The sequence below is a fragment of the Schistocerca gregaria genome, chromosome 1 (assembly GCF_023897955.1).
Source record: "Schistocerca gregaria isolate iqSchGreg1 chromosome 1, iqSchGreg1.2, whole genome shotgun sequence".
In the NCBI taxonomy this organism is placed as follows: domain Eukaryota; kingdom Metazoa; phylum Arthropoda; class Insecta; order Orthoptera; family Acrididae; genus Schistocerca; species Schistocerca gregaria.
In genome coordinates, this window is record NC_064920.1 from 1,179,861,081 (window position 1) to 1,179,885,010 (window position 23,930).

The following is a 23,930-nucleotide window of genomic DNA, read 5'->3' on the forward strand; positions in this document are numbered from 1 at the left end:
GCTGGGAATTCCCAGTTGAAATGTTCGGCCGCCAAGTGCAAGTCTTATTGAATGCGACGCCACATTTGGCGGCTTGCGTGTCGACAGTGGGGATGAAATGATGATGAGGACAGCACAACACCCAGTCCCTGAGGGGAGAAAATTTCCCTCCCCAACTGGGAATCGTGCCCGGGTACCCGTGCGTGACATTCCAACGCGCTTACCATTCAGCTATTGGGCGGGCACCGGACTAGGGTGTTACCGTGCAATGCGTTACATTGCTTTCAGCGATATACCGCAAGTCTGCACTACCCTAGAGTACTATCGTCAGAGACTGTGGCGACGACCTGGAGAGAGGTCCCATTCGCCCAGTGCCTGGAGAGTTACAGCAGTGTTACCACTGTCGCCCTGGTGTGAGAAGCCATCGGATACGACTTCAGCTGACAGTTGGTAGTGACTGAGGGAGGTGCGACGGCACAACGGTGCACCACGAACATCCTGCGCCCTCGTACAACATTCTCTTGGTGCAGTTTTCCAACACGGCAATGCTCGTCTACACAAGGCACGTAATGTTGAGCACTTGCCCACGAACAGCAAAGGTCTCGAGTTCGAGTCTCGGTCCGGCACACAGTTTTAATCTGCCAAGAAGTTTCAGCAAAAAGCTTGCTCCTAGAAGAGATTTGATTCACAGTATCGAAGACATACAAGTGTCCGTAATTCTTAAGGTTTGCATTTTAAAGCCTATGTTTACCAGACATCTTGTTCTTGTTTTGGTACACACTACCATCTCTGAAAGCTTAATAGTTGAGGTCTTGTATGACCTGTATGATTTGACCAGTGGATGAAAATCTGAATATGAGCTTGCATATCATTTGTTGCTAACAAAGTCGTAACACTAGTGGGTGATTGTGGGTCACATTTTATTAGACGCTATAGTAAACTAGTTGTTTCTTGTGATCGCAGAACAGCTACTAATACGGTTAGTGCCCCCTTTCCAAAAACACTCGTATGGGGTGATCCAGTCCAGTGTAATGGATGAAGATGCTGCTGACACCTTCTGTGATTATTCAATAACATTTTTCTGGGTGTGTGAGCGCATGTTTAAAATTCTCTGACGTATTGATCACTATTGCAAATAGCCTTCCTCAGGGCGTTTTTGCTAATTGTTGTATAAGAAAACTTTTGGATCTTGTATACTAGCGGAGAGGCTGTTATTGTAATGATTAGATTAGATTTTCGTTCCATAGATCCGTGCTGAGGAGATCCTCGTGGATGTGAAACATGTCGATTTTTTAAGCTGAAGTAACAATACTAATAGTAGGAATATATAAAATACATCATTTGTTTCTATTAAAAAAATTCGTCAATGGAGTAGGAGTTGTCCACTAGTAAGTCTTTCAGGCTCCTTTTAAACTGATCTTTATTTGTAACAAATTTTTTTATTTGCTGGCAAAATATTGAAGATGAGTGTTCCTGAGAAGTGGAGCCCTTTTTGAACTAAAAAGTAAGTGCTTTTAAGTCCTTGTGCAGATCATTTTTGTTCCTGGTATTGTATGTATGAACTGAGCTGTTTGTTGGAAAAAGAGATATATTATTTAGGACAAATTTCATTAAGGAATAAATATACTGAGAGGTAGTAGTTAGTATACCCAGTTCTTTGAAGAGGTTTCTACAGGACGTCCGTGAATTTACTCCAGAAGTAATACGTATTACACGCTTTTGGACTCTGAAAACTTTTGTTTGACTTGAAGAGTTACCCCAAAATATGATACCATATGACATTATGGAATGAATGGAATGAAAGTAGGCAAAGTATGCAAGCCTTTTCATTTAATGTCGCCTATGTCTGTTAACACTCGAATTGCAAATACAGATTTGTTAAGGCGTTTCTGCAGTTCTGTGGTGTGCTCCTCCCAACTGAATTTATTATCAAGTTGTAATCCCAGGAATTTAAGACTGTCAACCCCTTCTATCTGCTCTTCTTCATACTTGATGCATATGCTGGGTGGAAACCTCTTACAGGTTCTGAATTGCATATAGTGAGTCTTTTCGAAGTTTAATGTCAGTGAGTTGGCTTTAAACCATTTATTAATATCCATGAAAATATCATTAGCAGTAATCTTATTGGGTATTCAGAATGAGGGGAAGGGATGTTAGACGTCCTTATTGGTATCTGCATTAATTCCTTTCATTGACGAAGATAGACATTCTTGATGGTGTTTGTCGTAATTGCTTGCCACTGATGAAAATAGGCAAATGAGAAACGGCGTGCAGCTGTGACGTAGCGCTGTTTACTTGTTGCCTAGTGCCGGCTGAGGTATGTCGGTGCTGTGTGTACCTGCGGCCGCTGTGGTCTGCCGCGCGCCTGTGTGTGTTGGTTCGCACGACCCGCCTCTCCGTATTGTTGTTACAGCCGGCAGCCGTGACATGAGGCGTCATGTCACGGATTGAGCGGCCCCTCCCGCAGGAGATTCCAGTCCTCCGTCGGGCATGAGTGTGAGTGTCGTTCTTAGCATAAGTTACTGTACGTTATTTTAAGTAATGTGTAAGTCTAGGGACCGATGACCTCAGAAGTTTTGTCCCTTAGGAATTCACATACCTTTGAACGTTTCAAAGTCTGTACCCGTCCTCTCTATTCATGTTGGAGGCTCGCTTGCCTATTTCTATTGATCCTCTAAACCCCCTCCTGAGGGTAAGAGACTGTTTCGCGAGTAGGCGGATTTCGCTAAATTCTGTTCACCGCACTCATACTGGTGTTCGGACACCGCTGACTTGGTGTGTTTTCTTTGTCGGACATACCTTTCACGTATCATGTCATTTCTGGAAACTCAGAATCTACTCTGTAGGAATCAACATGGATTCCGGAGACAGCGATCGTGTGAGACCCAACTCGCTTTATTTGTTCATGAGACCGAGGAAATATTAGATGCAGACTGCCAGGTAGATGCCATTTTCCTTGACTTCCGGAAGGCGTTCGATACACTTCCGCACTGTTGGCTGATAGAGTATGAGCCTACGGAATATCAGACAACCTGTGTGGCTGGATTGAAGAGTTTTTAGCAAACAGAACACAGCATGTTGTTCTCCGTGGAGAGATGTGTACAGACGTTAAAGTAACCCGTGGCGTGCTACAGGGGAGTGTTATGGGACCATTGCTTTTCACAATATAGATAAATGACCTAGTACATGGTGTCGGAAGTTCCATGCGGCTTTTCGGGGATGATGCTGTAGTATACAGAGAAGTTGCAGCATTAGAAAATTGCAGCGAAATGCAGGAAGATCTGCAGCGGATAGGCACTTGGTGCCGGGAGAGGTAACTGACCCTTAACATAGACAAATGTAATGTATTGGGAATACATAGAAAGAAGGATCCTTTATTATACGATTATATGGTAGCGGAACAAACACTGGTAGCAGTTACTTCTGTAAAATATCTGGGAGTATGTGTGCGGAACGATTTGAAGTGGAATGATCATATAAAATTAATTGTTGGTAAGGCGGGTGCCAGGTTGAGATTCATTGGGCGAGTCCTTAGAAAATGTAGTCTATCAACAAAGGAGGTGGCTTGCAAAACACTCGTTCGCGTTTCGTCACAGGGTTATTTGGTTAGCGTTATAGCGTTACGGAGATGTTTAGCAAACTCAAGTGGCAGACTCTGCAAAAGAGGCGCTCTGCATCGCGGTGTAGCTTGCTGTCCAGGTTTCGAGAGGGTGCGTTTCTGGATGAGGTATCGAATATATAGCTTCCCCCTACTTATACCTCCCGAGGAGATCACGAATGTAAAATTAGAGAGATTCGAGCGCGCACGGAGGCTTTCCGGCAGTCGTTCTTCCCGCGAACCATACGCGACTGGAACACGAAAGGGAGGTAATGACAGTGGCACGAAAAGTGCCCTCTGCCACACACCGTTGGGTGTCTTGCGGAGTAGCGGAGTATAAATGTAGATGAAGATATCCGTGTGCTGATCAGCCATCCCTTCTCCCCTTCATACACTAGTCCACACTCGCAGCCGATGTAAATTTTAGAAGCATGTAGCGTGCATACTGCATCTACAGTTGAACCAAGAACATTTTTTATTCTGTTGCTGCTTCTAAAAATGAGCTTAATACCTGCTCGTCGGGGTATTTTGCCCACGCGTTCCGCGACCTCTTGAAAGTATGGTAGTAGGGCTACAAGTTGCTGTTCAGTCTTCACTTCTCTCTTGCCTTCACCCTTTGTTGCCATACTTTTATCTATCATATCATGTCATAACCACTGATTTCTCAGGTTTTTCAGTTCAGCCTTCATACGTTCTTCATCGCTAATGGGGTCTACTTGGTTTAAATATGCAGGGCGAATTTCTTCTGCGTAGAGTGAAGAAGGGAGGAGGCATGTAGGTACTTGTCTGAGCTGGTGGGCTCTCTTTATACTCTGTGGCCGAGTTCGCCGTCAGCGTTCGGTAAATGTCAACGTCGATAGAAGTCAGCACCCCCATTCTTTCCCATCTCCACAGTGAATTGGATTTTGCTGTGATGCTGATTGAGGTGTTGGTGGATATTCTTTAGTTGTTCTTCTCGTGTGGCCACGTAGCAAAGGTGTTCCGAACATGGCGAAGCCAGCATTCTGGGCGTCATGGTGCAGACTGGAGTGTTGTTTCTTCCAATGCTTCTGTGAAGATATCTGCTACAATAGGAGAGAGAGGGGAGCCCATACCTACATCGTCTATCTTTTCAAAGAATTTCTCTTTCCACCTGAAATAGGTGATCGTTAAACAGTGGCGCACAAGCTTGCAGACATCGGGCGCCATACGTTCCTCTATGATGTTCACGGTATCTGACACTGCTACATTTGTGAATAAAGACTTCACTTCGAAGCTGACCACCACGACAGCAGCCGAGACACACAGTTCTTTCAAAAATGCTACAAAATAGGAGGAGGCCCCAACATAGGATTCTGCGTGGCTCACCAAATGTCGAAGCTTCGAAGCCAGTTCTTTCCCTAGACTGTAGGTCGGTGAATTAATGCTATTCGCAATGGCGGTACAAAAAAGCCTCTTTGTGGATCTTTGGTGCACTGCATATCCTTGATGCCTGTCGAATATTATACACTGACATTGACAATGCGGTTCTAAATCCAGAGGAATGTTATTGACTGCAACAACGGTTGCGGAATCCTCCGCTTACGTGCAGCCAACCAGTAAGGGCAGGAAGTCTACGAAAATATCAGGCAGCTTGGAGCTCTGCGGCTAAAATAAGGTAAACTGATGAATGACCTTGTCTTCTTGAAGCCATGCAGGAATACCAGTGTACTGCCAAAAGTCTTATGGCTGACAATACCATATAACATCGAGCAAGACGAAGAATATATGTGAACAAGCCAGCAAAGCTTTGCTGCGCGAAAGGATACGCCACATTCATTTAGTCTCGGCACAAACTACAGAAAACTGTGGGAACTGAACCTCTTTCTGGCTAGAAAATTGATATGAATGCCTGGGTGAAGGTCGACAGGTTAACTTTTCAACAAACCACAATATCGAAAGATAGTATCACCATCCCTCAGATGATGTAGTACGATAAACTACAGCAGAAGATGATGGAGAAATGACTGATACTGGACATTCGACAGTTAAATTGGAAGGAACACACAGAAAATGTTGTGGGGGAAGACTAACCAAATACTGTATTTTATTGGCAGGAGACTGCCTATACTACGCTTGTCCGTCCTCTTTTAGAATATTGCTGCGCGGTGTGGTATCCTTTCCAGATAGGACTGACGGAGTACATCGAAAAAGTTCAAAGAATGGCAGCACGTTTAGTATTATCGCGAAATATGGGAGAGAGTGTCACTGAAATGATATAGCATGTAGGCTCGATCATTAAAAGAAAGGCGTTTTTCGTTGCGACGGAGTGTTTTCAAGAAATTCCAATCACCAACTTTCTCCTCCGAATGCGAAAATGTTTTTTTGCCACCGACCTACATATGAAGAAACGATCACCATTATAAAATAAGGGAAATCAGAGCTCCTACGGAAAGATGTAGGTGTTCGTTCTTTCGGCGCGCTATACGAGACTGGGATAATAGAGAATTGCGAAGGTGGTTCGATGAATCTTCTGCCAGGCACTTAAATGTGATTTGCAGAGTATCCATGTAAAAGTAGATGTAGACAGTGGTTAACCTCTCTAGTGACAACGTAAGCGACGTAGCCACAGAAATTCTGGCCAAATGAATAAATTTCACAATCGCACCGAAACGAGTTGCGAAAGAGGACGTCATCGAATCTGCTGAGGCTACGGTTCGTCAGTTACGACAAGCTGAGGCAGAGAACATCCGGCGAGAAACGGTGCAACTCCTGACTCACGCAAAGCCTCTGAACAGCTCCCAAGTAGTAATAATACGAGCAAACATGGGAAATGTCATCGTTGTTTTGGATACGTGGAAACGACAGGTGACAAACGAATGGAAGATCTCCTGAGTGAACCCATTTATAAGAAAGTTAAGGCAGATTCGACCGCCAAGATAATCAAATAGATCGCAGCACTGGTAAAGCAAATTAGAATGGACTTATACACAGCTAGAAGACTCATCCAACAAGTTCCACAGGCACCAAGTGTAAACGGCGTACCGAAGTTCCATTATGAATAGCATTAATTCACTGACCTCCTACAATCCAGCGTAAGAACTGTCTCCGAAACTTCGACATCTGGTGAGTCACACAGTCATATGTTGAGGACTCCACCCATTTTGTAGCACTTTTAAAAGAGAAGTGTATCTCGGCTGCTGACCTGATGGTCAGCTTCGACGTGAAGTCTTTATTCACAAATGTATCAGTGTCCGATTCCGTGAAAATCTTAGAGGAACGTACGGCACCCGATGTTTGCGAGATAGAGCGCCACTGTTTAACAATCACCTATTTCAGGTGGAAAGAGAAATTCTATGAACAGACAACTATGGGTTCCCCTCTCTCGCCTATCGCAGCAGATATCTTCGTAGAAACATCTGAAGGAACAGCACTCCAGACCGCATCATTACTTTCGAAATGCTAGCTTCGGTATGGTGATGACACCTTTGTTATCTGGTCACATGGAGAAGAAGGGCTAAAGAACTTCTACCAGCACCTCAATCGGCAGCACAGGAGAATTCAATTTATTATTGAGATAGGAAAGTATGGAGTGATGACTACCATCGACGCGGAAGTTTACCGGAAGCCCGCTAGTCTCCTCTCTCTTTCACCTTACGCAAAAGAAATCCGCCCTGTACACTTTAACCAAGAGGGCCCACGGGATTAGCGATGAAGAAAATCTGAAGGTTGAACTGCAAAATACAGATCCATTTATGAAGCCAATGTTTATGGCATGAAATAATAGATAAAAGCTATAGCGACAAAGGATGAAGGCAATAGGGAAGCGCATAAGGAAGCGCAAAATACCATCCTACTAACATATGTTCAAGGGGGCACTGAACTTGTGGGTGAAATTCCCCGACCAGCAGGTACCAAGCTGGTTTTTCTAAGCAGCAACAGAATAAACATGTTCTTGGTTCAACGAAAGATGCAACTGGCAAGCCACTTGCTGCTGGAGTTTACGAAATTGGCTGTGAGTGTGGACTAGTGTATGCAGGCGAGACGGAATGGTCGATGAGCACAGGGATATCTGTACATAAAAGATATATCTGACTAAGACAACACACCAAGTCAGCGGTGGCAGCGCAACAGGATGAGTGTGGTGCACAGGATTTAGAGAAGTCCGCATACTGATGAAAAAACTATCAGAAGGAAGATGAGAGAGATGATAGACCTAGACAAGCGACCCGTCAACATAAATAGACACATGCGGTACATTCCATAGTCTTGGCTGCCAGCAGTAACACCACTATGGAACACGGCAGCTCATGCGAAGCAACACACACAGGCGCGCGAAAGCCCACAGTGGCCGCAGGTACACAGAGCACTAGCATGCCTCGGCCGCCACTATAGTGGGCGTCATTTATGGCGACGGCCGAATTTAGGTTCGTTCTGCGCATCTGACGTCACAAAACACAGTCAGCCAATGAACAGAGAACGACGTTGCCAGAGCTCGACTGCAGTGCAGAGCACGGACGAGTGTCTTCAGTTTTAGAAGCATTCGGTCATAAATAAAGTAATAGAACAAAAGCAATGTCTTGATAGCAGACTTTCTTTTATAGAAAGTAAGGAAAAAGCATTCTTTATACCAATTGCTTCATATTCTATTGATTAATTAAATTAAACAAGCAATAAGCCTCCTAATTCAGGTGTTTGTATCATTCTCACTAATCGCTTTTTCTCAATAAAGAACAGCGGTAATTGTTTATTTCCTATGTACTTCAACGAAGCATGAGTACCTCATAGTCATACCAACAGTGTTTGTCGGTATTTTGGATGATGTTTTAGAGTCCACAAGGAGTTTTATTGACTGACGAGGTGCATTAGTGTAATGGTATTGACTGTCGAGCTGCATTAGCGTAATGGTTAAGGTGTTGGTTTGCAAAGCGAAAGGTTGAGTTCAAACCTTGTGTGATGATTAATATTTTCTTTATTTAAAAACAATATCGAAGTGTCTTACCTTCATGAATTTCATTCGTTTGAATGTAATTTTTTGAAATTTCTAGTGTTTTGCCTCTTCATTAACCCTTTCGCTGCTACAGAGACGTGCTCCCCGCATTCCGCGCTGTGTGCGATTTTGTCACTGCACTGCTCGCCTGTGCAGACACATGGTATTCCAACTGCTTTGACACACTTATCATTCGATTTAACAAACTATTTGGCCTAAAAATTTGATTTTTACACATCTTCTTGAGTGATACCTTCCCCCCACAAATGACTTAATTTTGTTGCGATGTTCAACGCAGTTATTGTGCAACATTAAATGTAGTAAACCATTGCACGAAATTTTGAAGAGTTTGCAGAGGTAAAAGTCCATAGCGAATGCTTTCTGTATGGTCAGTTTTAGTTGCCACAATGCTGAGAATGAAATGTGGACAAGACACCTAAATTTAATATAAAATGTATTGTATAACAATATCTCATTTAATTTAAGTACCAGATAGATGTAGTATGGAATATTGAGAAATATTCCGTCTTTCGTGACTGTAATAAAAGTTTTATTTACACCGGGCGCGTTTGGCTGTATTTTGAAGCCAAAGGGTTAATGGGTTAAAGCGTTAATGCGGCCGTGGTGGCTTTACTTCTTGAACTGCGCGCTCCCTCCTAAACGTAAGTTTCAGAACTATACTGTACTATGGCGCTGTTTCTCTTGGCGCGTGTGTCGTGTGCAACTGGCAACGCAGCAATCAACTCGCGTCTGGGCGGGCATGCGCGAGCTGCCAAGATAAAAGAATTGAACTACAGACAACAAGTAAACAGCGTTACGTCACAGCTGCAGGCCGTTTCTACCAGTGGAAAGCAATAATGTAAACACCAAACAAGAACGTCTATTTTTACGAATGAAAAGAAATAATGCAAACAGCAATAAAAGATGTCAGACACCCCTTCTCCTCGTCCTCAATACCCCATAAGATTACGGTAACAGCCTCTCCCGCCAGTATATAAGATCCAAAAGTTTTCTCATCCAACAGTTAGCGAAAACGCTCTGAGGAATTCCTTTTGCAATAGTGAGCGAAACGTCGGAGAATTTTATACATTGACATTGCAGTCACATACCAGAAGAATTTTATTAACTGTGAAAATGGCCGCAGTAGCCTACGATTACATTCTGTGATTAAGCTGGGGGTGGAACATTGACACGAGAAACTTCTTTCGATGCACGCCACAGCCGTACGACGGTCGTGTTGCAATGTTCAGTAGTGTCTCTGCGTACTGTTATCCCTTATACTGGTATATTGGTACACCATTATATCACTATTGTTGTTCCAGTTGTATCTGACTTAAGTCTGCAAACGCTGGCGTAGGTATGGCTGGAACCTGGTCATACTTCTCTTTCCCATTGCACACTGCCTACTTCGACAATTCGATTCCCTCTTGTCACATCTTTATCCACATCTCAACAGTTCTTTTATCGCAATGGTATACTTCTTCCATCAATTTCGCTAACTTATGTGCCAAATCTTCGCTGATGTTGTTGGCTACATGGTTCTCTGTTTGCACCAATTCATGTTGCGGATCTGTTTTTATGTCTTTTATCTTCGTTTGTTTGTCTTCTATCTTTCAAAGGGTAAAGTAATAATTACAGTACAAAGACGACACGTCTTTAGAATTTATCTGGACGGTGGAGAAAAGGTCGTTATAAAAATGTCCTGAAGTCTCAGGAGCCACTTCTGGTGGAAACAAGGTTTTTGAGGATGGTTCAAGAATCGTGGTTTGATAGCTCAGCCAGTACAGCACTAACACGCGAAAGGCAAAGGTCCCAGGTTCGATTCCTGGTCCCGTACACGGTCTAATCTGCTAGGAACCTTATTCAAAAACCCTAATGGCCCGTAGAGCGAAGCATAAACATATCATATTTCTCCTATCCCAAGATATTTGTTTGTGAGAAATCTAAACATACTCACCGTAAATATTGAGCCTGGCCTCGTAGGACACGGCACCCATTGAGTTGCTGGCCTTGCACGTGTACAAGCCGCCATCCTGTATGCGCACCGACGAGATGTTCACGTGACTGATGACGTCACCAGCTTGGTCCACGTACTGGCCAATCGTATACCTGTGACACAGGAGAAAGCAAGTGAATGGGCAAAGTGGAAAAGTAGCTTACCTTGTGCCAAGAAACATGAGAAATAAATAATCATCTTTCGATGTACTGACCCATTTACTGTCTGGCTCTGTCAGTCAGTAGTTGGAAGAAACGTATGTTAACTGTACGGCACATCGACACTGCTCTCAGCTTACTCTTCCCGACTTACCAGAGACCGGCGGAAGATCGTACTGGTGGTCGAGTCTCCTAATATTTAAAACTAGTCAAAGTACATATACCATCTGGTCAAAACTGTCCGAAAACCCTTTAATAGCGAATGTGCCCCTTTATGATGGCTTTTACTCTACTGGGGACACTTCCAGTGAGGTGTCTGGATGGGTGTTCAGGAATGGCAGTCCATTATTGTTCAAGAACCGAAGCAAGTGAAGGAACCGATGTTGGTTACTGGAGTCTCAAGCCAAATCGTCGCGTTAACTCATCCAAGAGGTGTCCCTTTAGGCTCAGGTCGGAAGTCTAAACAGGCCAGTCCATTTTAGAGGTGAAACTGTCTACAAACCACTGCCTCATAGATACTGATTTATGACAGATGGCATGATCATGCTGATGCAGTCATCGTCTAAGAATTGTTCCTCTGTTGTACATTATAACGCTGTAAAATGGTTTCATATCCTTACACATTTAGCATTTTCTTAAGCGCAGTAAGGGAGGTCACACCCTAACCGAGAAAACACCGCCTCCCTCACCCATATCGCATCGCCACATCCCCCGTACTTTACTGTTGCCGGTACACATGATGGCAGGTAACGTTTTCCAGGCATGTGCCGAATTCAAATCCTTCCTCCGGCTCGCCCCAGGTCACAGCGTGATTAATCATTCCAAATCACTCGTTTCCAGCCATCCACTGCCCATTGGCATTGCTCTTTACACTACCTCAAGCGACGCTTAGCACCGACAATAGAATGTTTGGCTTTTAAGGGGCTGCTTGACCTTTATACTCCGCGTTTTTTAACTCCCTACGTACAGTTACTATGTTGGCTGGACTTCTGGCAGCAGTCTGAAACTCTTGAGGGGTTCCTTCCGCGGATTTCATGCGAGTCTTTGCAACCACCCTCCGTCAATGCATGGCGTTTGTTTGGTCTTTGTTTATCGCTGGTTGCTCTTCCGCGTTTCCACTTCACTGTCACATCACCAGAAATCCACTTGGCCAGCTCTGGAAGGTCTGATATGGCTTTGATGGATTTGTTACTCAGGTGACACCCAGTGACTCGACCACCTTCGAAGTTACTGACCTCTTCTCCATTACCCATTCTGCTGTATACTGACAACACCATACTGCCCGCCTCATTTAATACTGGCGGGTTCGCCTCTCATGATATCTACTAGATTTCGGATTACAAACGGGTTTCCCGATAATGTAGCTCAAAGAAGAGAAATGTTATAAGAATTCCTGTACGGGTGAACATTCTTTTGTTCTATATCATCAAACAGATTTTCCCTAGATGGAGATTTATAATGTCCTTAGATGCTGAAGTAGAGACTGTAGCAGATGCACCATGTGATCAAAAGTATCCGGACACCTGGCTGAAAATGACTTACAAATTCGTGGCGCCCTACATCGGTAATGCTGGAATTTAATATGGTGTTGGCCCACCCTTCACCTTGATGATGGCATCCACTCTCGCAGGCATACATTGAATCAGGTGCTGAAAGGATTCTTCGGGAATGCAGGCCCATTCTTCACGGGGTGCTGCACTGAGGATAGGTATCGACGTCGGTCGGTAAGACCTGGCACGAAGTCGGCGTTCCAAAAACATCGCAAAGGTGTTCTATAGGATTCAGGTCAGGACTCTCTGCAGCCCAGTCCATTACAGGGATGTTATTGTCATGTAACTACTCCGCCACAGGCCCTGCATTATGAACAGGTGCTCGACTATGTTGAAAGATGCAGTCGCCATTCACAAATTGCTCTTCAACAGTAGGAAGCAAGAAGGTGCTTAAAACATCAATGTAGGCCTGTGCTGTGACAGTGCCACCGCCTCCGAATTTTACTGTTGACAATACACACTCTGGCAGACGACCTTTACCAGGCATTCACCATACCCAGACGCTGCCATCGGGTCGCCATGTTGTGTACCGTGGTTCGTCACACCACACAACGTGTCCAATGTTTACGCTCCTTACACCAAGCGAGGCGTTTGGCATTTACTTGCGTGATGTGTGCTTCTGAGCAGCTCGACCGTGAAATCCAAGTGTCCTCACCTCCCGCCTGACTGTCATAGTGTTTGCAGTGGATGCTGATGCAGTTTGGAATTCCTGTGTAATGGCCTGGATAGATGTGTGCATATTACACATTACGACCTTCTTCAAATGTCGGCGGTCTCTTTCAGTCAACAGATGAGGTCGGCCTGTACGCTTTTGTGCTCTACGTGTCCCTTCACGTTTCCACTTCAATAGCACGTCGGAAACAATGGACCGACCTAGGGGTATTTAAGAGTGTGGAAATCCCGCGTACAGACGTATGACACAAGTGACACCCAATCATATGACCACATTCGAAGTCCATGAGTTCCGCGGAGCGCCCCATTCTGCTCTCTCACGATCTCTAATGACTACTGAGGTCGCTGATGTGGAGTACCTGGCAGTATGTGGCTGCACGATGCACCTAATATGAGAAACGTCTGTTTTTGGGGGTGTCCGGATACTTTTGATCACATAGACAGAGCTGACAAGTGCAAGAATTATCGCACAATCAGCTTAACAGCTCATGCATCGAAGCTGCTTACAAGAATAATATACAGAAGAATGGAAAAGAAAATTGAGAATGCGCTAGGTGACGATCAGTTCGGCTTTAGGAAAAGTAAAGGCACGAGAGAGGCAATTCTGACTTTACGGCTAATAATGGAAGCAAGGCTAAAGAAAAATCAAGAAACGTTCATAGGATTTGTCGACCTGGAAAAAGCGTTCGACAATATAAAATGGTGCAAGCTGTTCAATATTCTGAAAAAGGTAGGGGTAAGCTATAGGAGGAGACGGGTCATATACAATATGTACAACAACCAAGAGGGAATAATAAGAGTGGACGATCAAGAGCGATGTGCTTGTATTAAGAAGGGAGTAAGACAAGGCTGTAGCCTTTCGCCCCTACTCTTCAATCTGTACATCGAGAAAGCAATGATGGAAATAAAAGAAAGGTGCAGGAGTGGAATTAGAATACAAGGTGAAAGGATATCAATGATACGATTCGCTGATGACATTGCTATCCTGAGTGAAAGTGAAGAAGAATTAAACGATCTGCTGAACGGAATGAACAGTCTAATGAGTACACAGTGTGGTTTGAGAGTAAATCGGAGAAAGACGAAGGTAATGAGAAGTAGTAGAAATGAGAACAGTGAGAAACTTAACATCAGGATTGATGGTCACGAAGTCAATGAAGTTAAGGAATTCTGCTACCTACGCAGTAAAATAAGCAATGACGGACGGAGCATGGAGGACATCAAAAGCAGACTCGCTATGGCAAAAAAGGCATTTCTGGCCAAGAGAAGTCTACTAATATCAAATACCGGCCTTAATTTGAGGAAGAAATTTCTGAGGATGTACGTCTGGAGTACAGCATTGTATGGTAGTGAAACATGGACTGTGGGAAAACCGGAACAGAAGAGAATCGAAGCATTTGAGATGTGGTGCTATAGACGAATGTTGAAAATTAGGTGGACTGATAAGGTAAGGAATGAGGAGGTTCTACGCAGAATCGGAGAGGAAAGGAATATGTGGAAAATACTGATAAGGAGAAGGGACAGGATGATAGGGCATCTGCTAAGACATGAGGGAATGACTTCCATGGTACTAGAGGGAGCTGTAGAGGGAAAAAACTGCAGAGGAAGACAGAGATTGGAACACGTCAAGCAAATAATTGAGGACGTAGGTTGCAAGTGCTACTCTGAGATGAAGAGGTTAGCACAGGAAAGGAATTCGTGGCGGGCCGCATCAAACCAGTCAGTAGACTGATGACAAAAAAAAAAAAAGTGTACCATTACAATGTGTCGTGGGTACTCAAGCACTGGTACAAAGGTTACCGAAATGAGAACGCAAGCCGGTGTGGGTAGAAAGGAGAGAATTCCTTTTGCTGAGTTGCTGCCACGTGGATTTAATTAATTTCATCAGAAACAAATGCAGCCTTGGCTAGAGTGCACATACCTCTACACGAAATTCTGAACTATTCTCGGCCGACAAGAAATTACGGAGAGTGTGACCGGTACGGGAAGCGAGCGCAAGAGCACTTTCTCAGCAGTTAGCATGCTTAAAAAGCAAGTGATTAAGTGAATGAAAAATTATAAAATTGCGTCCTATATGGTTTCCGCTCATGTTACCTCAGCGTATACCAAAATAGAATTCCAGTGCTGGGCTCAAACCAGCGGAAAGGAGAGTGATATTGAATAAATTTAAATAAAGAGTGGTTGTTTATTCATTTAAACAAATTTGTAACGCAACAATAGTTATTAACCTTTTACATCCAACCAGAAACCCATATTAATACGATTGTACGAAAAATTCCTATTTATGGAAATAAATTGACCCATTTTGAAAAAACTTAATTTTATTAATCTCTACCTGAAATAATACACGTTTTTTGTCTCTAAAAAAGTTGAAAATCCCGAATGTAGTTCTTGTATAACCGAAAAAATGCTGAATAATATGTTATTGAAGTCACTCATTCTCAGAATGCCGTAACTGTCAAGAATTTGTGTCAATCTGTTGTCTCACATTGAGTGAAGCCATTCAAATACGGAAACTGAATGAAAATATTCACACAGCTGATATGGCTGCAGGAACTACATCTACATCTATAACATCTATACTCTGCAAATGACCATTAAGTGCTTGCCAGAGGGTACTTCCCATTGAACCATTTATTGGCTCTGAGCACTATGCGACTCAACTTCTAAGGTCATCATTCGCCTAGACTTAGAGCTAATTAAACCTAACTAACCTAAGGACATCACACACATCCATGCCCGAGGCAGGATTCGAACCTGCGACCGTAGCCGTCGCTCGGCTCCAGACTGTAGCGCCTAGAACCGCACGGCCACTCTGGCCGGCATACCATTTATTAAGGACTCTTCCCGTTCCATTCACATATGAAGCGCGCGAAGAATGATTGGTAGATAGAAAATTAGCGAGGGAGGGATTGAATCCGACTGGCAGAAAATAAATTTATGGTGCAGCTTTCCTAAGAGAGAGAGGATCGATTGATAAGACACATCTCGAGGCGTTCTGGAAACGTCAGTTTCGTAAAGGAGGGAAGTGCAGTGGGGTAAAAACTGAATGGGGGGGGGGGGGGGAGGACCAAGTCTTTACTGGATGTAGGGTACAAAGGTCTGCCGCCCCCCCCCCCCCCATTCCCCTGTAAATTGTCTTCTGCAATTTTTCTAGGCCTATTCAGCAAATTTTATAATTTTGTAAGTAGGTTTAATAAAAATTAAGCACAGGGGAATCGAATATCCGGCGAAGTTTAATAAAGATTTTACCTGGGTTTAACGTTTAGCACGGTGTTCAGCAAAAAACGTTAATTTTCGATGTTTTAAGGAGTGTGAGAGTTTCATGCGCGCTAGGATAAAAACAAAATACCTAATAATTGTACGTGAAACATTAGTGACGCGTAGTTTGAGTGGTCTTACGACACCAGATGTTTGAGCAATGCAGCCGATAAGCACTGAAGCAACGTACGTTTGTTTGTGCCAGAGTTCAGCTTTTAAATATTGTCTACGGGATCGACGACTAAGAAATCCGGTAATGTTATTAATCGCCTACAAGTGGCTTACTCTCGATATTTTTAAATCTATACAGCGTATCCTACCAACGAAAACTTGGGAGCAGCAAGCCTACTGGCTAACGGGGCAAGTGAATTACACAGCCCTTTCAAATTAGCTGCTTGCTTCCTCCACCGTCGCGTCTCGCAACAGTCCTCTGTTTGCAGAAATCGAAAGCCTTTGATTCGGCACCTGCTCACCGACCTTTGACGTCCGACAAACAATATGGTAGGCTGTATTGCATTCATTGTGGTGTCACCGCCAGACACCACACTTGTTAGGTGGTAGCCTTTAAATCGGCCGCGGTCCGTTAGTATACGTCGGACCCGCGTGTCGCCACTATCAGTGATTGCAGACCGAGCGCCGCCACACGGCAGGTCTAGTCTAGAGAGACTCCCTAGCACTCGCCCCAGTTGTACAGCCGACTTTGCTAGCGATGGTTCACTGACTAAAGACGCTCTCATTAGCAGAGACGACAGTTTAGCATAGCCTTCAGCTACGTCATATGCTACGACCTAGCGAGGCGCCATATTCAGTTACTATTGATATTGATATTGTCAATCATGTACCGTCAAGAGCGACGTACATCATTAATGGATTAAAGTTAAGTATCAAACTAATTACGTCCACTTTCTGAATTCTAATTCCTTGTCATGTTCCAGACCTCACGCCAGTATAGTTGTAAGTAGGCTGTTTAGGTTTATTTTATTTTTAACGCCGCCGCCACGTAGCGCTCTGTATAAAAATCACTGGCTGTGCCGTGTGCAGTCTGTGGCTGGTTTGCATTGTTGTCTGCCATTGTAGTGTTGGGCAGCGGCAGCTGGATGCTAACAGCGCGTAGCGTTGCGCAGTTGGAGGTGAGCCGCCAGCAGTGGTGGACGTGGGGAGAGAGATGGCGGAGTTTTGAAATTTGTAAGACTGGATGTCATGAACTGCTATATATATTTTGACTATTGAGGTAAATACATTGTTTGTTCTGTATCAAAATCTTTCATTTGCTAACTATGCCTATCAGTAGTTAGTGCCTTCAGTAGTTCGAATCTTTCATTTAGCTGGCAGTAGTGGCGCTCGCTGTATTGCAGTAGCTTGAGTAACGAAGATTTTTGCGAGGTAAGTGTTTTGTGAAACGTATAGGTTAATGTTAGTCAGGGCCATTCTTTCGTAGGGCTTTCGTAAGTCAGATTGCGTTGCGCTAAAAATATTGTGTCTCAGTTTAAGCACAGCGTTGCACAATTTTTCTAAGGGGACGTTTCATAGTCCTTCCTCCTCACGCCAGCCTACGTGAGCTAAACGCGTGCATTTCGGCCTCGAATAAAAACACGGTGTTTGCTCTTCAGCCAACACAACAGTCATCATAAGAATAAACTTGGTGTAAATATTACACCATGTATTCTTCCGCGTCTGCTGGGATCTCATTGGATTTTGTTTCTCGTGGAGCGGTCAGCGAAGCTGCATTGGGCACAGTTGAATACGATAAGAAGGATTACGTTTTATGCTTTGCGTTTCGAGCGCATCGACTCAGCGAGATCACTGGATAAAAGCTTTACTGGCGCATTTAACTTCGACTGCACTGGCCAGCCAGGTAGTTCAATTAATCTGCGAAGTTGTGAACAGCTGCAGTTAAGATGTAAAAAGATACGACCATACAAGCAATATAGCTTCGAATTTCATTTCATTTTTAAACAGAATGAAACAATATGTGGCAAAACTTCGGCAATGTGCTTTTTTATGAGACCAAACTAAAACACTGCATGCTCTCGTTCTTAGCGAACATATTATTGTAATTGAATACAAGTGTGGAGAAAGTTCCTAACTTAAAAACGGAACAGGATTTCACCGTACAGTTAAATACACTCCTGGAAATTGAAATAAGAACACCGTGAATTCATTGTCCCAGGAAGAGGAAACTTTATTGACACATTCCTGGGGTCAGATACATCACATGATCACACTGACAGAACCACAGGCACAAAGACACAGGCAACAGAGCATGCACAATGTCGGCACTAGTACAGTGTATATCCACCTTTCGCAGCAATGCAGTTTGCTATTCTCCCATGGAGACGATCGTAGAGATGCTGGATGTAGTCCTGTGGAACGGCTTGCCATGCCATTTCCACCTGGCGCCTCAGTTGGACCAGCGTTCGTGCTGGACGTGCAGACCGCGTGAGACGACGCTTCATCCAGTCCCAAACATGCTCAATGGGGGACAGATCCGGAGATCTTGCTGGCCAGGGTAGTTGACTTACACCTTCTAGAGCACGTTGGGTGGCACGGGATACATGCGGACGTGCATTGTCCTGTTGGAACAGCAAGTTCCCTTGCCGGTCTAGGAATGGTAGAACTACGGGTTCGATGACGGTTTGGATGTACCGTGCACTATTCAGTGTCCCCTCGACGATCACCAGAGGTGTACGGCCAGTGTAGGAAATCGCTCCCCACACCATGATGCCGGGTGTTGGCTCTGTGTGCCTCGGTCGTATGCAGTCCTGATTGTGACGCTCACCTGCACGGCGCCAAACACGCATACGACCATCATTGGCACCAAGGCAGAAGCGACTCTCATCGCTGAAGACGACACGTCTCCATTCGTCCCTCCATTCACGCCTGTCGCGACACCACTGGAGGCGGGCTGCACGATGTTGGGGCGTGAGCGGAAGACGGCCTAACGGTGTGCGAGACCGTAGCCCAGCTTCATGGAGACGGTTGCGAATGGTCCTCGCCGATACCCCAGGAGCAACAGTGTCCCTAATTTGCTGGGAAGTGCCGGTGCGGTCCCCTACGGCACTGCGTAGGATCCTACGGTCTTGGCGTGCATCCGTGCGTCGCTGCGGTCCGGTCCCAGGTCGACGGGCACGTGCACCTTCCGCCGACCACTGGCGACAACATCGATGTACTGTGGAGACCTCACGCCCCACGTGTTGAGCAATTCGGCGGTACGTCCACCCGGCCTCCCGCATGCCCACTATACGCCCTCGCTCAAAGTCCATCAACTGCACATACGGTTCACGTCCACACTTTCGCGGCATGCTATCAGTGTTAAAGACTGCGATGGAGCTCCGTATGCCATGGCAAACTGGCTGACACTGACGGCGGTGGTGCACAAATGCTGCGCATCTAGCGCCATTCGACGGCCAACGCCGCGGTTCCTGGTGTGTCCGCTGTGCCGTGCGTGTGATCATTGCTTGTACAGCCCTCTCGCAGTGTCCGGAGCAAGTATGGTGGGTCTGACACACCGGTGTCAATGTGTTCTTTTTTCCATTTCCAGGAGTGTATTTAAGCCACCGACGGTATGACTGTCAGGCGTCTGTTAACCTCTGAACTCCTTTCATATGCGACGAACACATTTCAATATTGGAACTATCATCTGATAACGAGACATCAACAACAGAATCCAAAAAGCCATCCAAGCGCCACATTTTCTCCTCTTCTTTTGTGACGTACCGTTCTGCGTCCTTCCAGCGTTCGGCAGTGACGTGTGACAACCCTTCGTGCATTAGCTTCAGTACGTTTGGCAGCATAAATGAATTGTTATTTCTCGCGACAAGTTTCTTCTCTTGACACCTTACCACGTAGGATTGACGGTGGACATCGAAAAAGTGCAAAGAAGGGCAGCTCGTTTCGTGTTATCGCGCAATAGGGATGAGAGCGGCACTGATATGATACGCGAACTGGGGTGGCAGCCACTGAAACAAAGACGGTTTCTTTGCGGCGAGATCTATTTACGAAATTTCAATCGTCAACTTTCTCTTCCGAAAGCGAAAATATGTTGTTGACACCCACCTACGTAGAGAGAAACGATCATCATAATAAAATAAGAAAAATCAGAGCTCGAACGGAAAGATTTAGTTGTTCCTTTGTCCCACGCGCCAATCGAGAGTGCAATGCTAGAGAAGTAGTTTAAAAATTGTTCGATGAACCCTCTGCCATGCAGTTAAGTGTCAGTTGCAGAGTAACCATGTAGATGTAAATGTAGATCAATCCTGTTGTGTTCAGATTGCAGTTTTACGGTGAAACAGTGGAAATGCAGCTTTTGTACGGTCTGTTCGATGCCGTTAAATTATTTTCCATGTGAAACGACGCTTATCATTCTGGCCCGTGCGAAACCACATCTGTGGTGTCAAACAATGGTCACAGTCCAAGCGAAAAGTTTTTGATTTGTAATTTTTGTCCGAAAAATATGTAACGCTTTTTTAAGTTCTAAACAAGCTTTATTAACAATATTTAATAAAATATCAATAACTGAGAATTAATGTTTGCAATGAAAACTGGAATTTAGCATGCGATATGTAATTAGAAACAAGATGTGCATTTTCCGTAAAATGATAAATGAAATTTTTAGTAAGTAACGTAAATTTGGCGAATTTTATATCTAAAAGCTGAATGTTTTTAAAAACATAAGCCCCAGTCAGGAATATTCGAGCCAGCGATTATCCACAGTACACCCAAATAAAAGTCTCCATCGTTACCGATTACACCACGCGCGTCTCTTTGCAACTTCATACTAGATTTTCTCTGTAAACATGCGAAAATTGTTAGGAACAAACTGTTTCCTGCCATTTGTTAACAATATTCCACGAACACATTTCACTACGGAGCAGGAAGCAGCGACACCCATATTCGGAGCACGTTTTACCACACAAAAGCACAAAAAGCAGTTACAAAGACTGTACACGATTTTTGAAATTAAAACTTCGTAGCTAAAGTGTGATTAAGAAAAACGTTGATGGGTGTCCGTACATATATTAAAACTTCATTTACAGCAACATAGCAATAAAATATCTAATAGATAAGTAGGACCTACTTCCAAGAGCGGAAAAACATCAGTGCACTGCTTGTGCTACGGCTGCTGACCAATCATCGCGTTTGTGTTTGTTTACGTCAGATTCTTTTTGTGTGTGTGTTTTTTTTTTCATTTTGACTTTTGGTCTGAAGACCATAGAGCTATCTTTCAGTGTTTACGGGTTTTACAAAGTGAGGTTACTTTTATCCAAAAAATTCATAATTACTTTTAGGATTAGTATGTTATTCGAACCCCCCCACCCCCACCCCCAAGAACCATGGACCTTGCGTTGGTGGGGAGGCTTGTGTGCCTCAGCGATACAGATAGCCGTACCGTAGGTGCAACCACAACGGAGGGGTATCTGTTGAGAGGCCAGACAAACATGTGGTTCCTGAAGAGGGGCAGCAGCCTTTTCAGTAGTTGCAGGGGCAACAGTCTGGATGATTGACTGATCTGGCCTTATAACATTAACCAAAACGGCCTTGCTGTGCTGGTACTGCGAACGGCTGAAAGCAAGGGGAAACTACGGCAGTAATTTTTCCCGAGGGCATCCAGCTTTGCTGTATGATTAAATGATGATGGCGTCCTCTTGGGTAAAATATTCCGGAGGTAAAATAGTCCCCCATTCAGATCTCCGGGGGGGGGGGGGGGGGACTACTCAAAAGGATGCCGTTATCAGGAGAAACAAAACTGGTGTTCTACGGTTCGGATCTTGGAGTGTCAGATCCCTTAATCGGGCAGGTAGGTCGGAAAAATTAAAAAGGGAAATGGATAGGTTAATGTTAGATATAGTGAGAATTAGTGAAGTTCGGCGGCAGGAGAAAAACGACTTCTGGTCAGGTGACTACAGGGTTATAAACACAAAATCAAATAGGGGTAGTGCAGGAGTAGGTTTAATAATAAATAGGAAAATAGGAATGCGGGTAAGCTACTACAAACAGCATAGTGAACGCATTATTGTGGCCAAGATAGATACGAAGCCCACACCTACTACAGTAGTAAAAGTTTATATGCCAACTAGCTCAACAGATGACGAAGAAATTGAAGAAATGTATGATGAGGTAAAAGAAATTATTCAGGTAGTGAAGGGAGACGAAAATTTAATAGTCATGGGTGACTGGAATTTGGTAGTAGGAAAAGGAAGAGAAGGAAACGTGGTAGGTGGAAGTAAGAAATGAAACAGGAAGCCGCCTGGTAGAATTTTGCACAGAGCACAATTTAATCATATCCAACACTTGGTTCAAGAATCATAAAAGGAGGTTGTATACGTGGAAGAAGCCTGGACATACTGGCAGGTTTCAGATAGATTATATAATGGCAAGACAGAGATTTAGCAACCAGGCTTTAAATTGTAAAACTTTTCCAGGGGCAGATGTAGACTCTGACCACAATCTATTGGTTATGACCTGTAGATTAAAACTGAAGAAACTGCAAAAAGGTGGAAATTTAAGGAGATGAGACCTGGATAAACTAAAAGAACCAGAGGTTGTACAGAGTTTCAGGGAGAGCATAAGGGAACAATTGACAGGAATTGGGGAAAGAAATACAGTAGAAGAAGAATGGTTAGCTTTGAGGGATGAACTAGTGAAGGCAGCAGAGTATCAAGTAAGTAAAAAGACGAGGGCTAGTAGAAATCCTTGGGTAACAGAGGATATATTGAATTTAATTGATGAAAGGAGAAAATATGAAAATGCACTAAATGAACCAGGCAAAAAGGAATGCAAACGTCTCAAAAATGAGATCGACAGGAAGTGCAAAATGGCTAAGCAGGGATGGCTAGAGGACTAATGTAAGGGTGTAGAGGCTTATCTCACGAGAGGTAAGATAGATACGGCCTACAGGAAAATTAAAGAGACCTTTGGAGATAAGAGAACCACTTGTATGAACATCAAGACCTCAGATGGAAACCCGGTTCTAAGCAAAGAAGGGAAAGCAGAAAGGTGGAAGGAGTATATAGAGGGCGATGTACTTGAGGACAATATTATGGAAAAGGAAGAGGATGTAGATGCGGATGAAATGGGAGATACGATACTGCGTGAAGAGTTTGACAGAGCACTGAAAGACCTGAGTGGAAACAAGGCCCCCGGAGTAGACAACATTCCGTTAGAACTACTGACGGCCTTGGGAGAGCCAGTCCTGACAAAACTGTACCATCTAGTGAGCAAGATGTATGAGACAGGCGAAATACCCTCAGACTTCAAGAAGAATATAATAATTCCAATCCCAAAGAAAGCAGGTGTTGACAGATGTGAAAATTACTGAACTATCAGTTTAATAAGTCACAGCTGCAAAATACTAACACGAATTATTTAAAGATGAATGGAAAAACTGATAGAAGCCGACCTCGGGGAAGATCAGTTTGGATTCCGTAGAAATATTGGAACACGTGAGGCAATACTAACCTTAAGACATATCTTAGAAGAAAGATTAAGAAAAGGCAAGCCTACGTTTCTAGCATTTGTAGACTTAGAGAAAGCTTTTGACAATGTTGACTGTAATACTCTCTTTCAAATTCTTAAGATGGCAGGGGTAAAATACAGGGAGCGTAAGGCTATTTACAATTTGTACAGAAACCAGATGGTAGTTATAAGAGTCGAGGGACATGAAAGGGATGCAGTGGTTGGGAAGGGAGTGAGACAGGGATGTAGTCTCTCCCCGATGTTATTCAATCTGTATATCGAGCAGGCAGTAAAGGAAACAAAAGAAAAATTTGAA

At 44.1% G+C, this 23,930-nt stretch overlaps 1 protein-coding gene across 1 annotated transcript in view; it reads right to left on the minus strand.

Annotated features, from left to right (window-relative positions):
- The window catches only part of LOC126297629 (Down syndrome cell adhesion molecule-like protein Dscam2), a 340,086-nt gene that overhangs the window by 240,876 nt on the left and 75,280 nt on the right, over positions 1–23,930 (minus strand). The window contains exon 4 of the mRNA XM_049988691.1: positions 10,483–10,634. Within this exon, the coding sequence (XP_049844648.1) occupies positions 10,483–10,634 (152 nt within the window). The remainder of the gene's footprint in view (positions 1–10,482; positions 10,635–23,930) is intronic.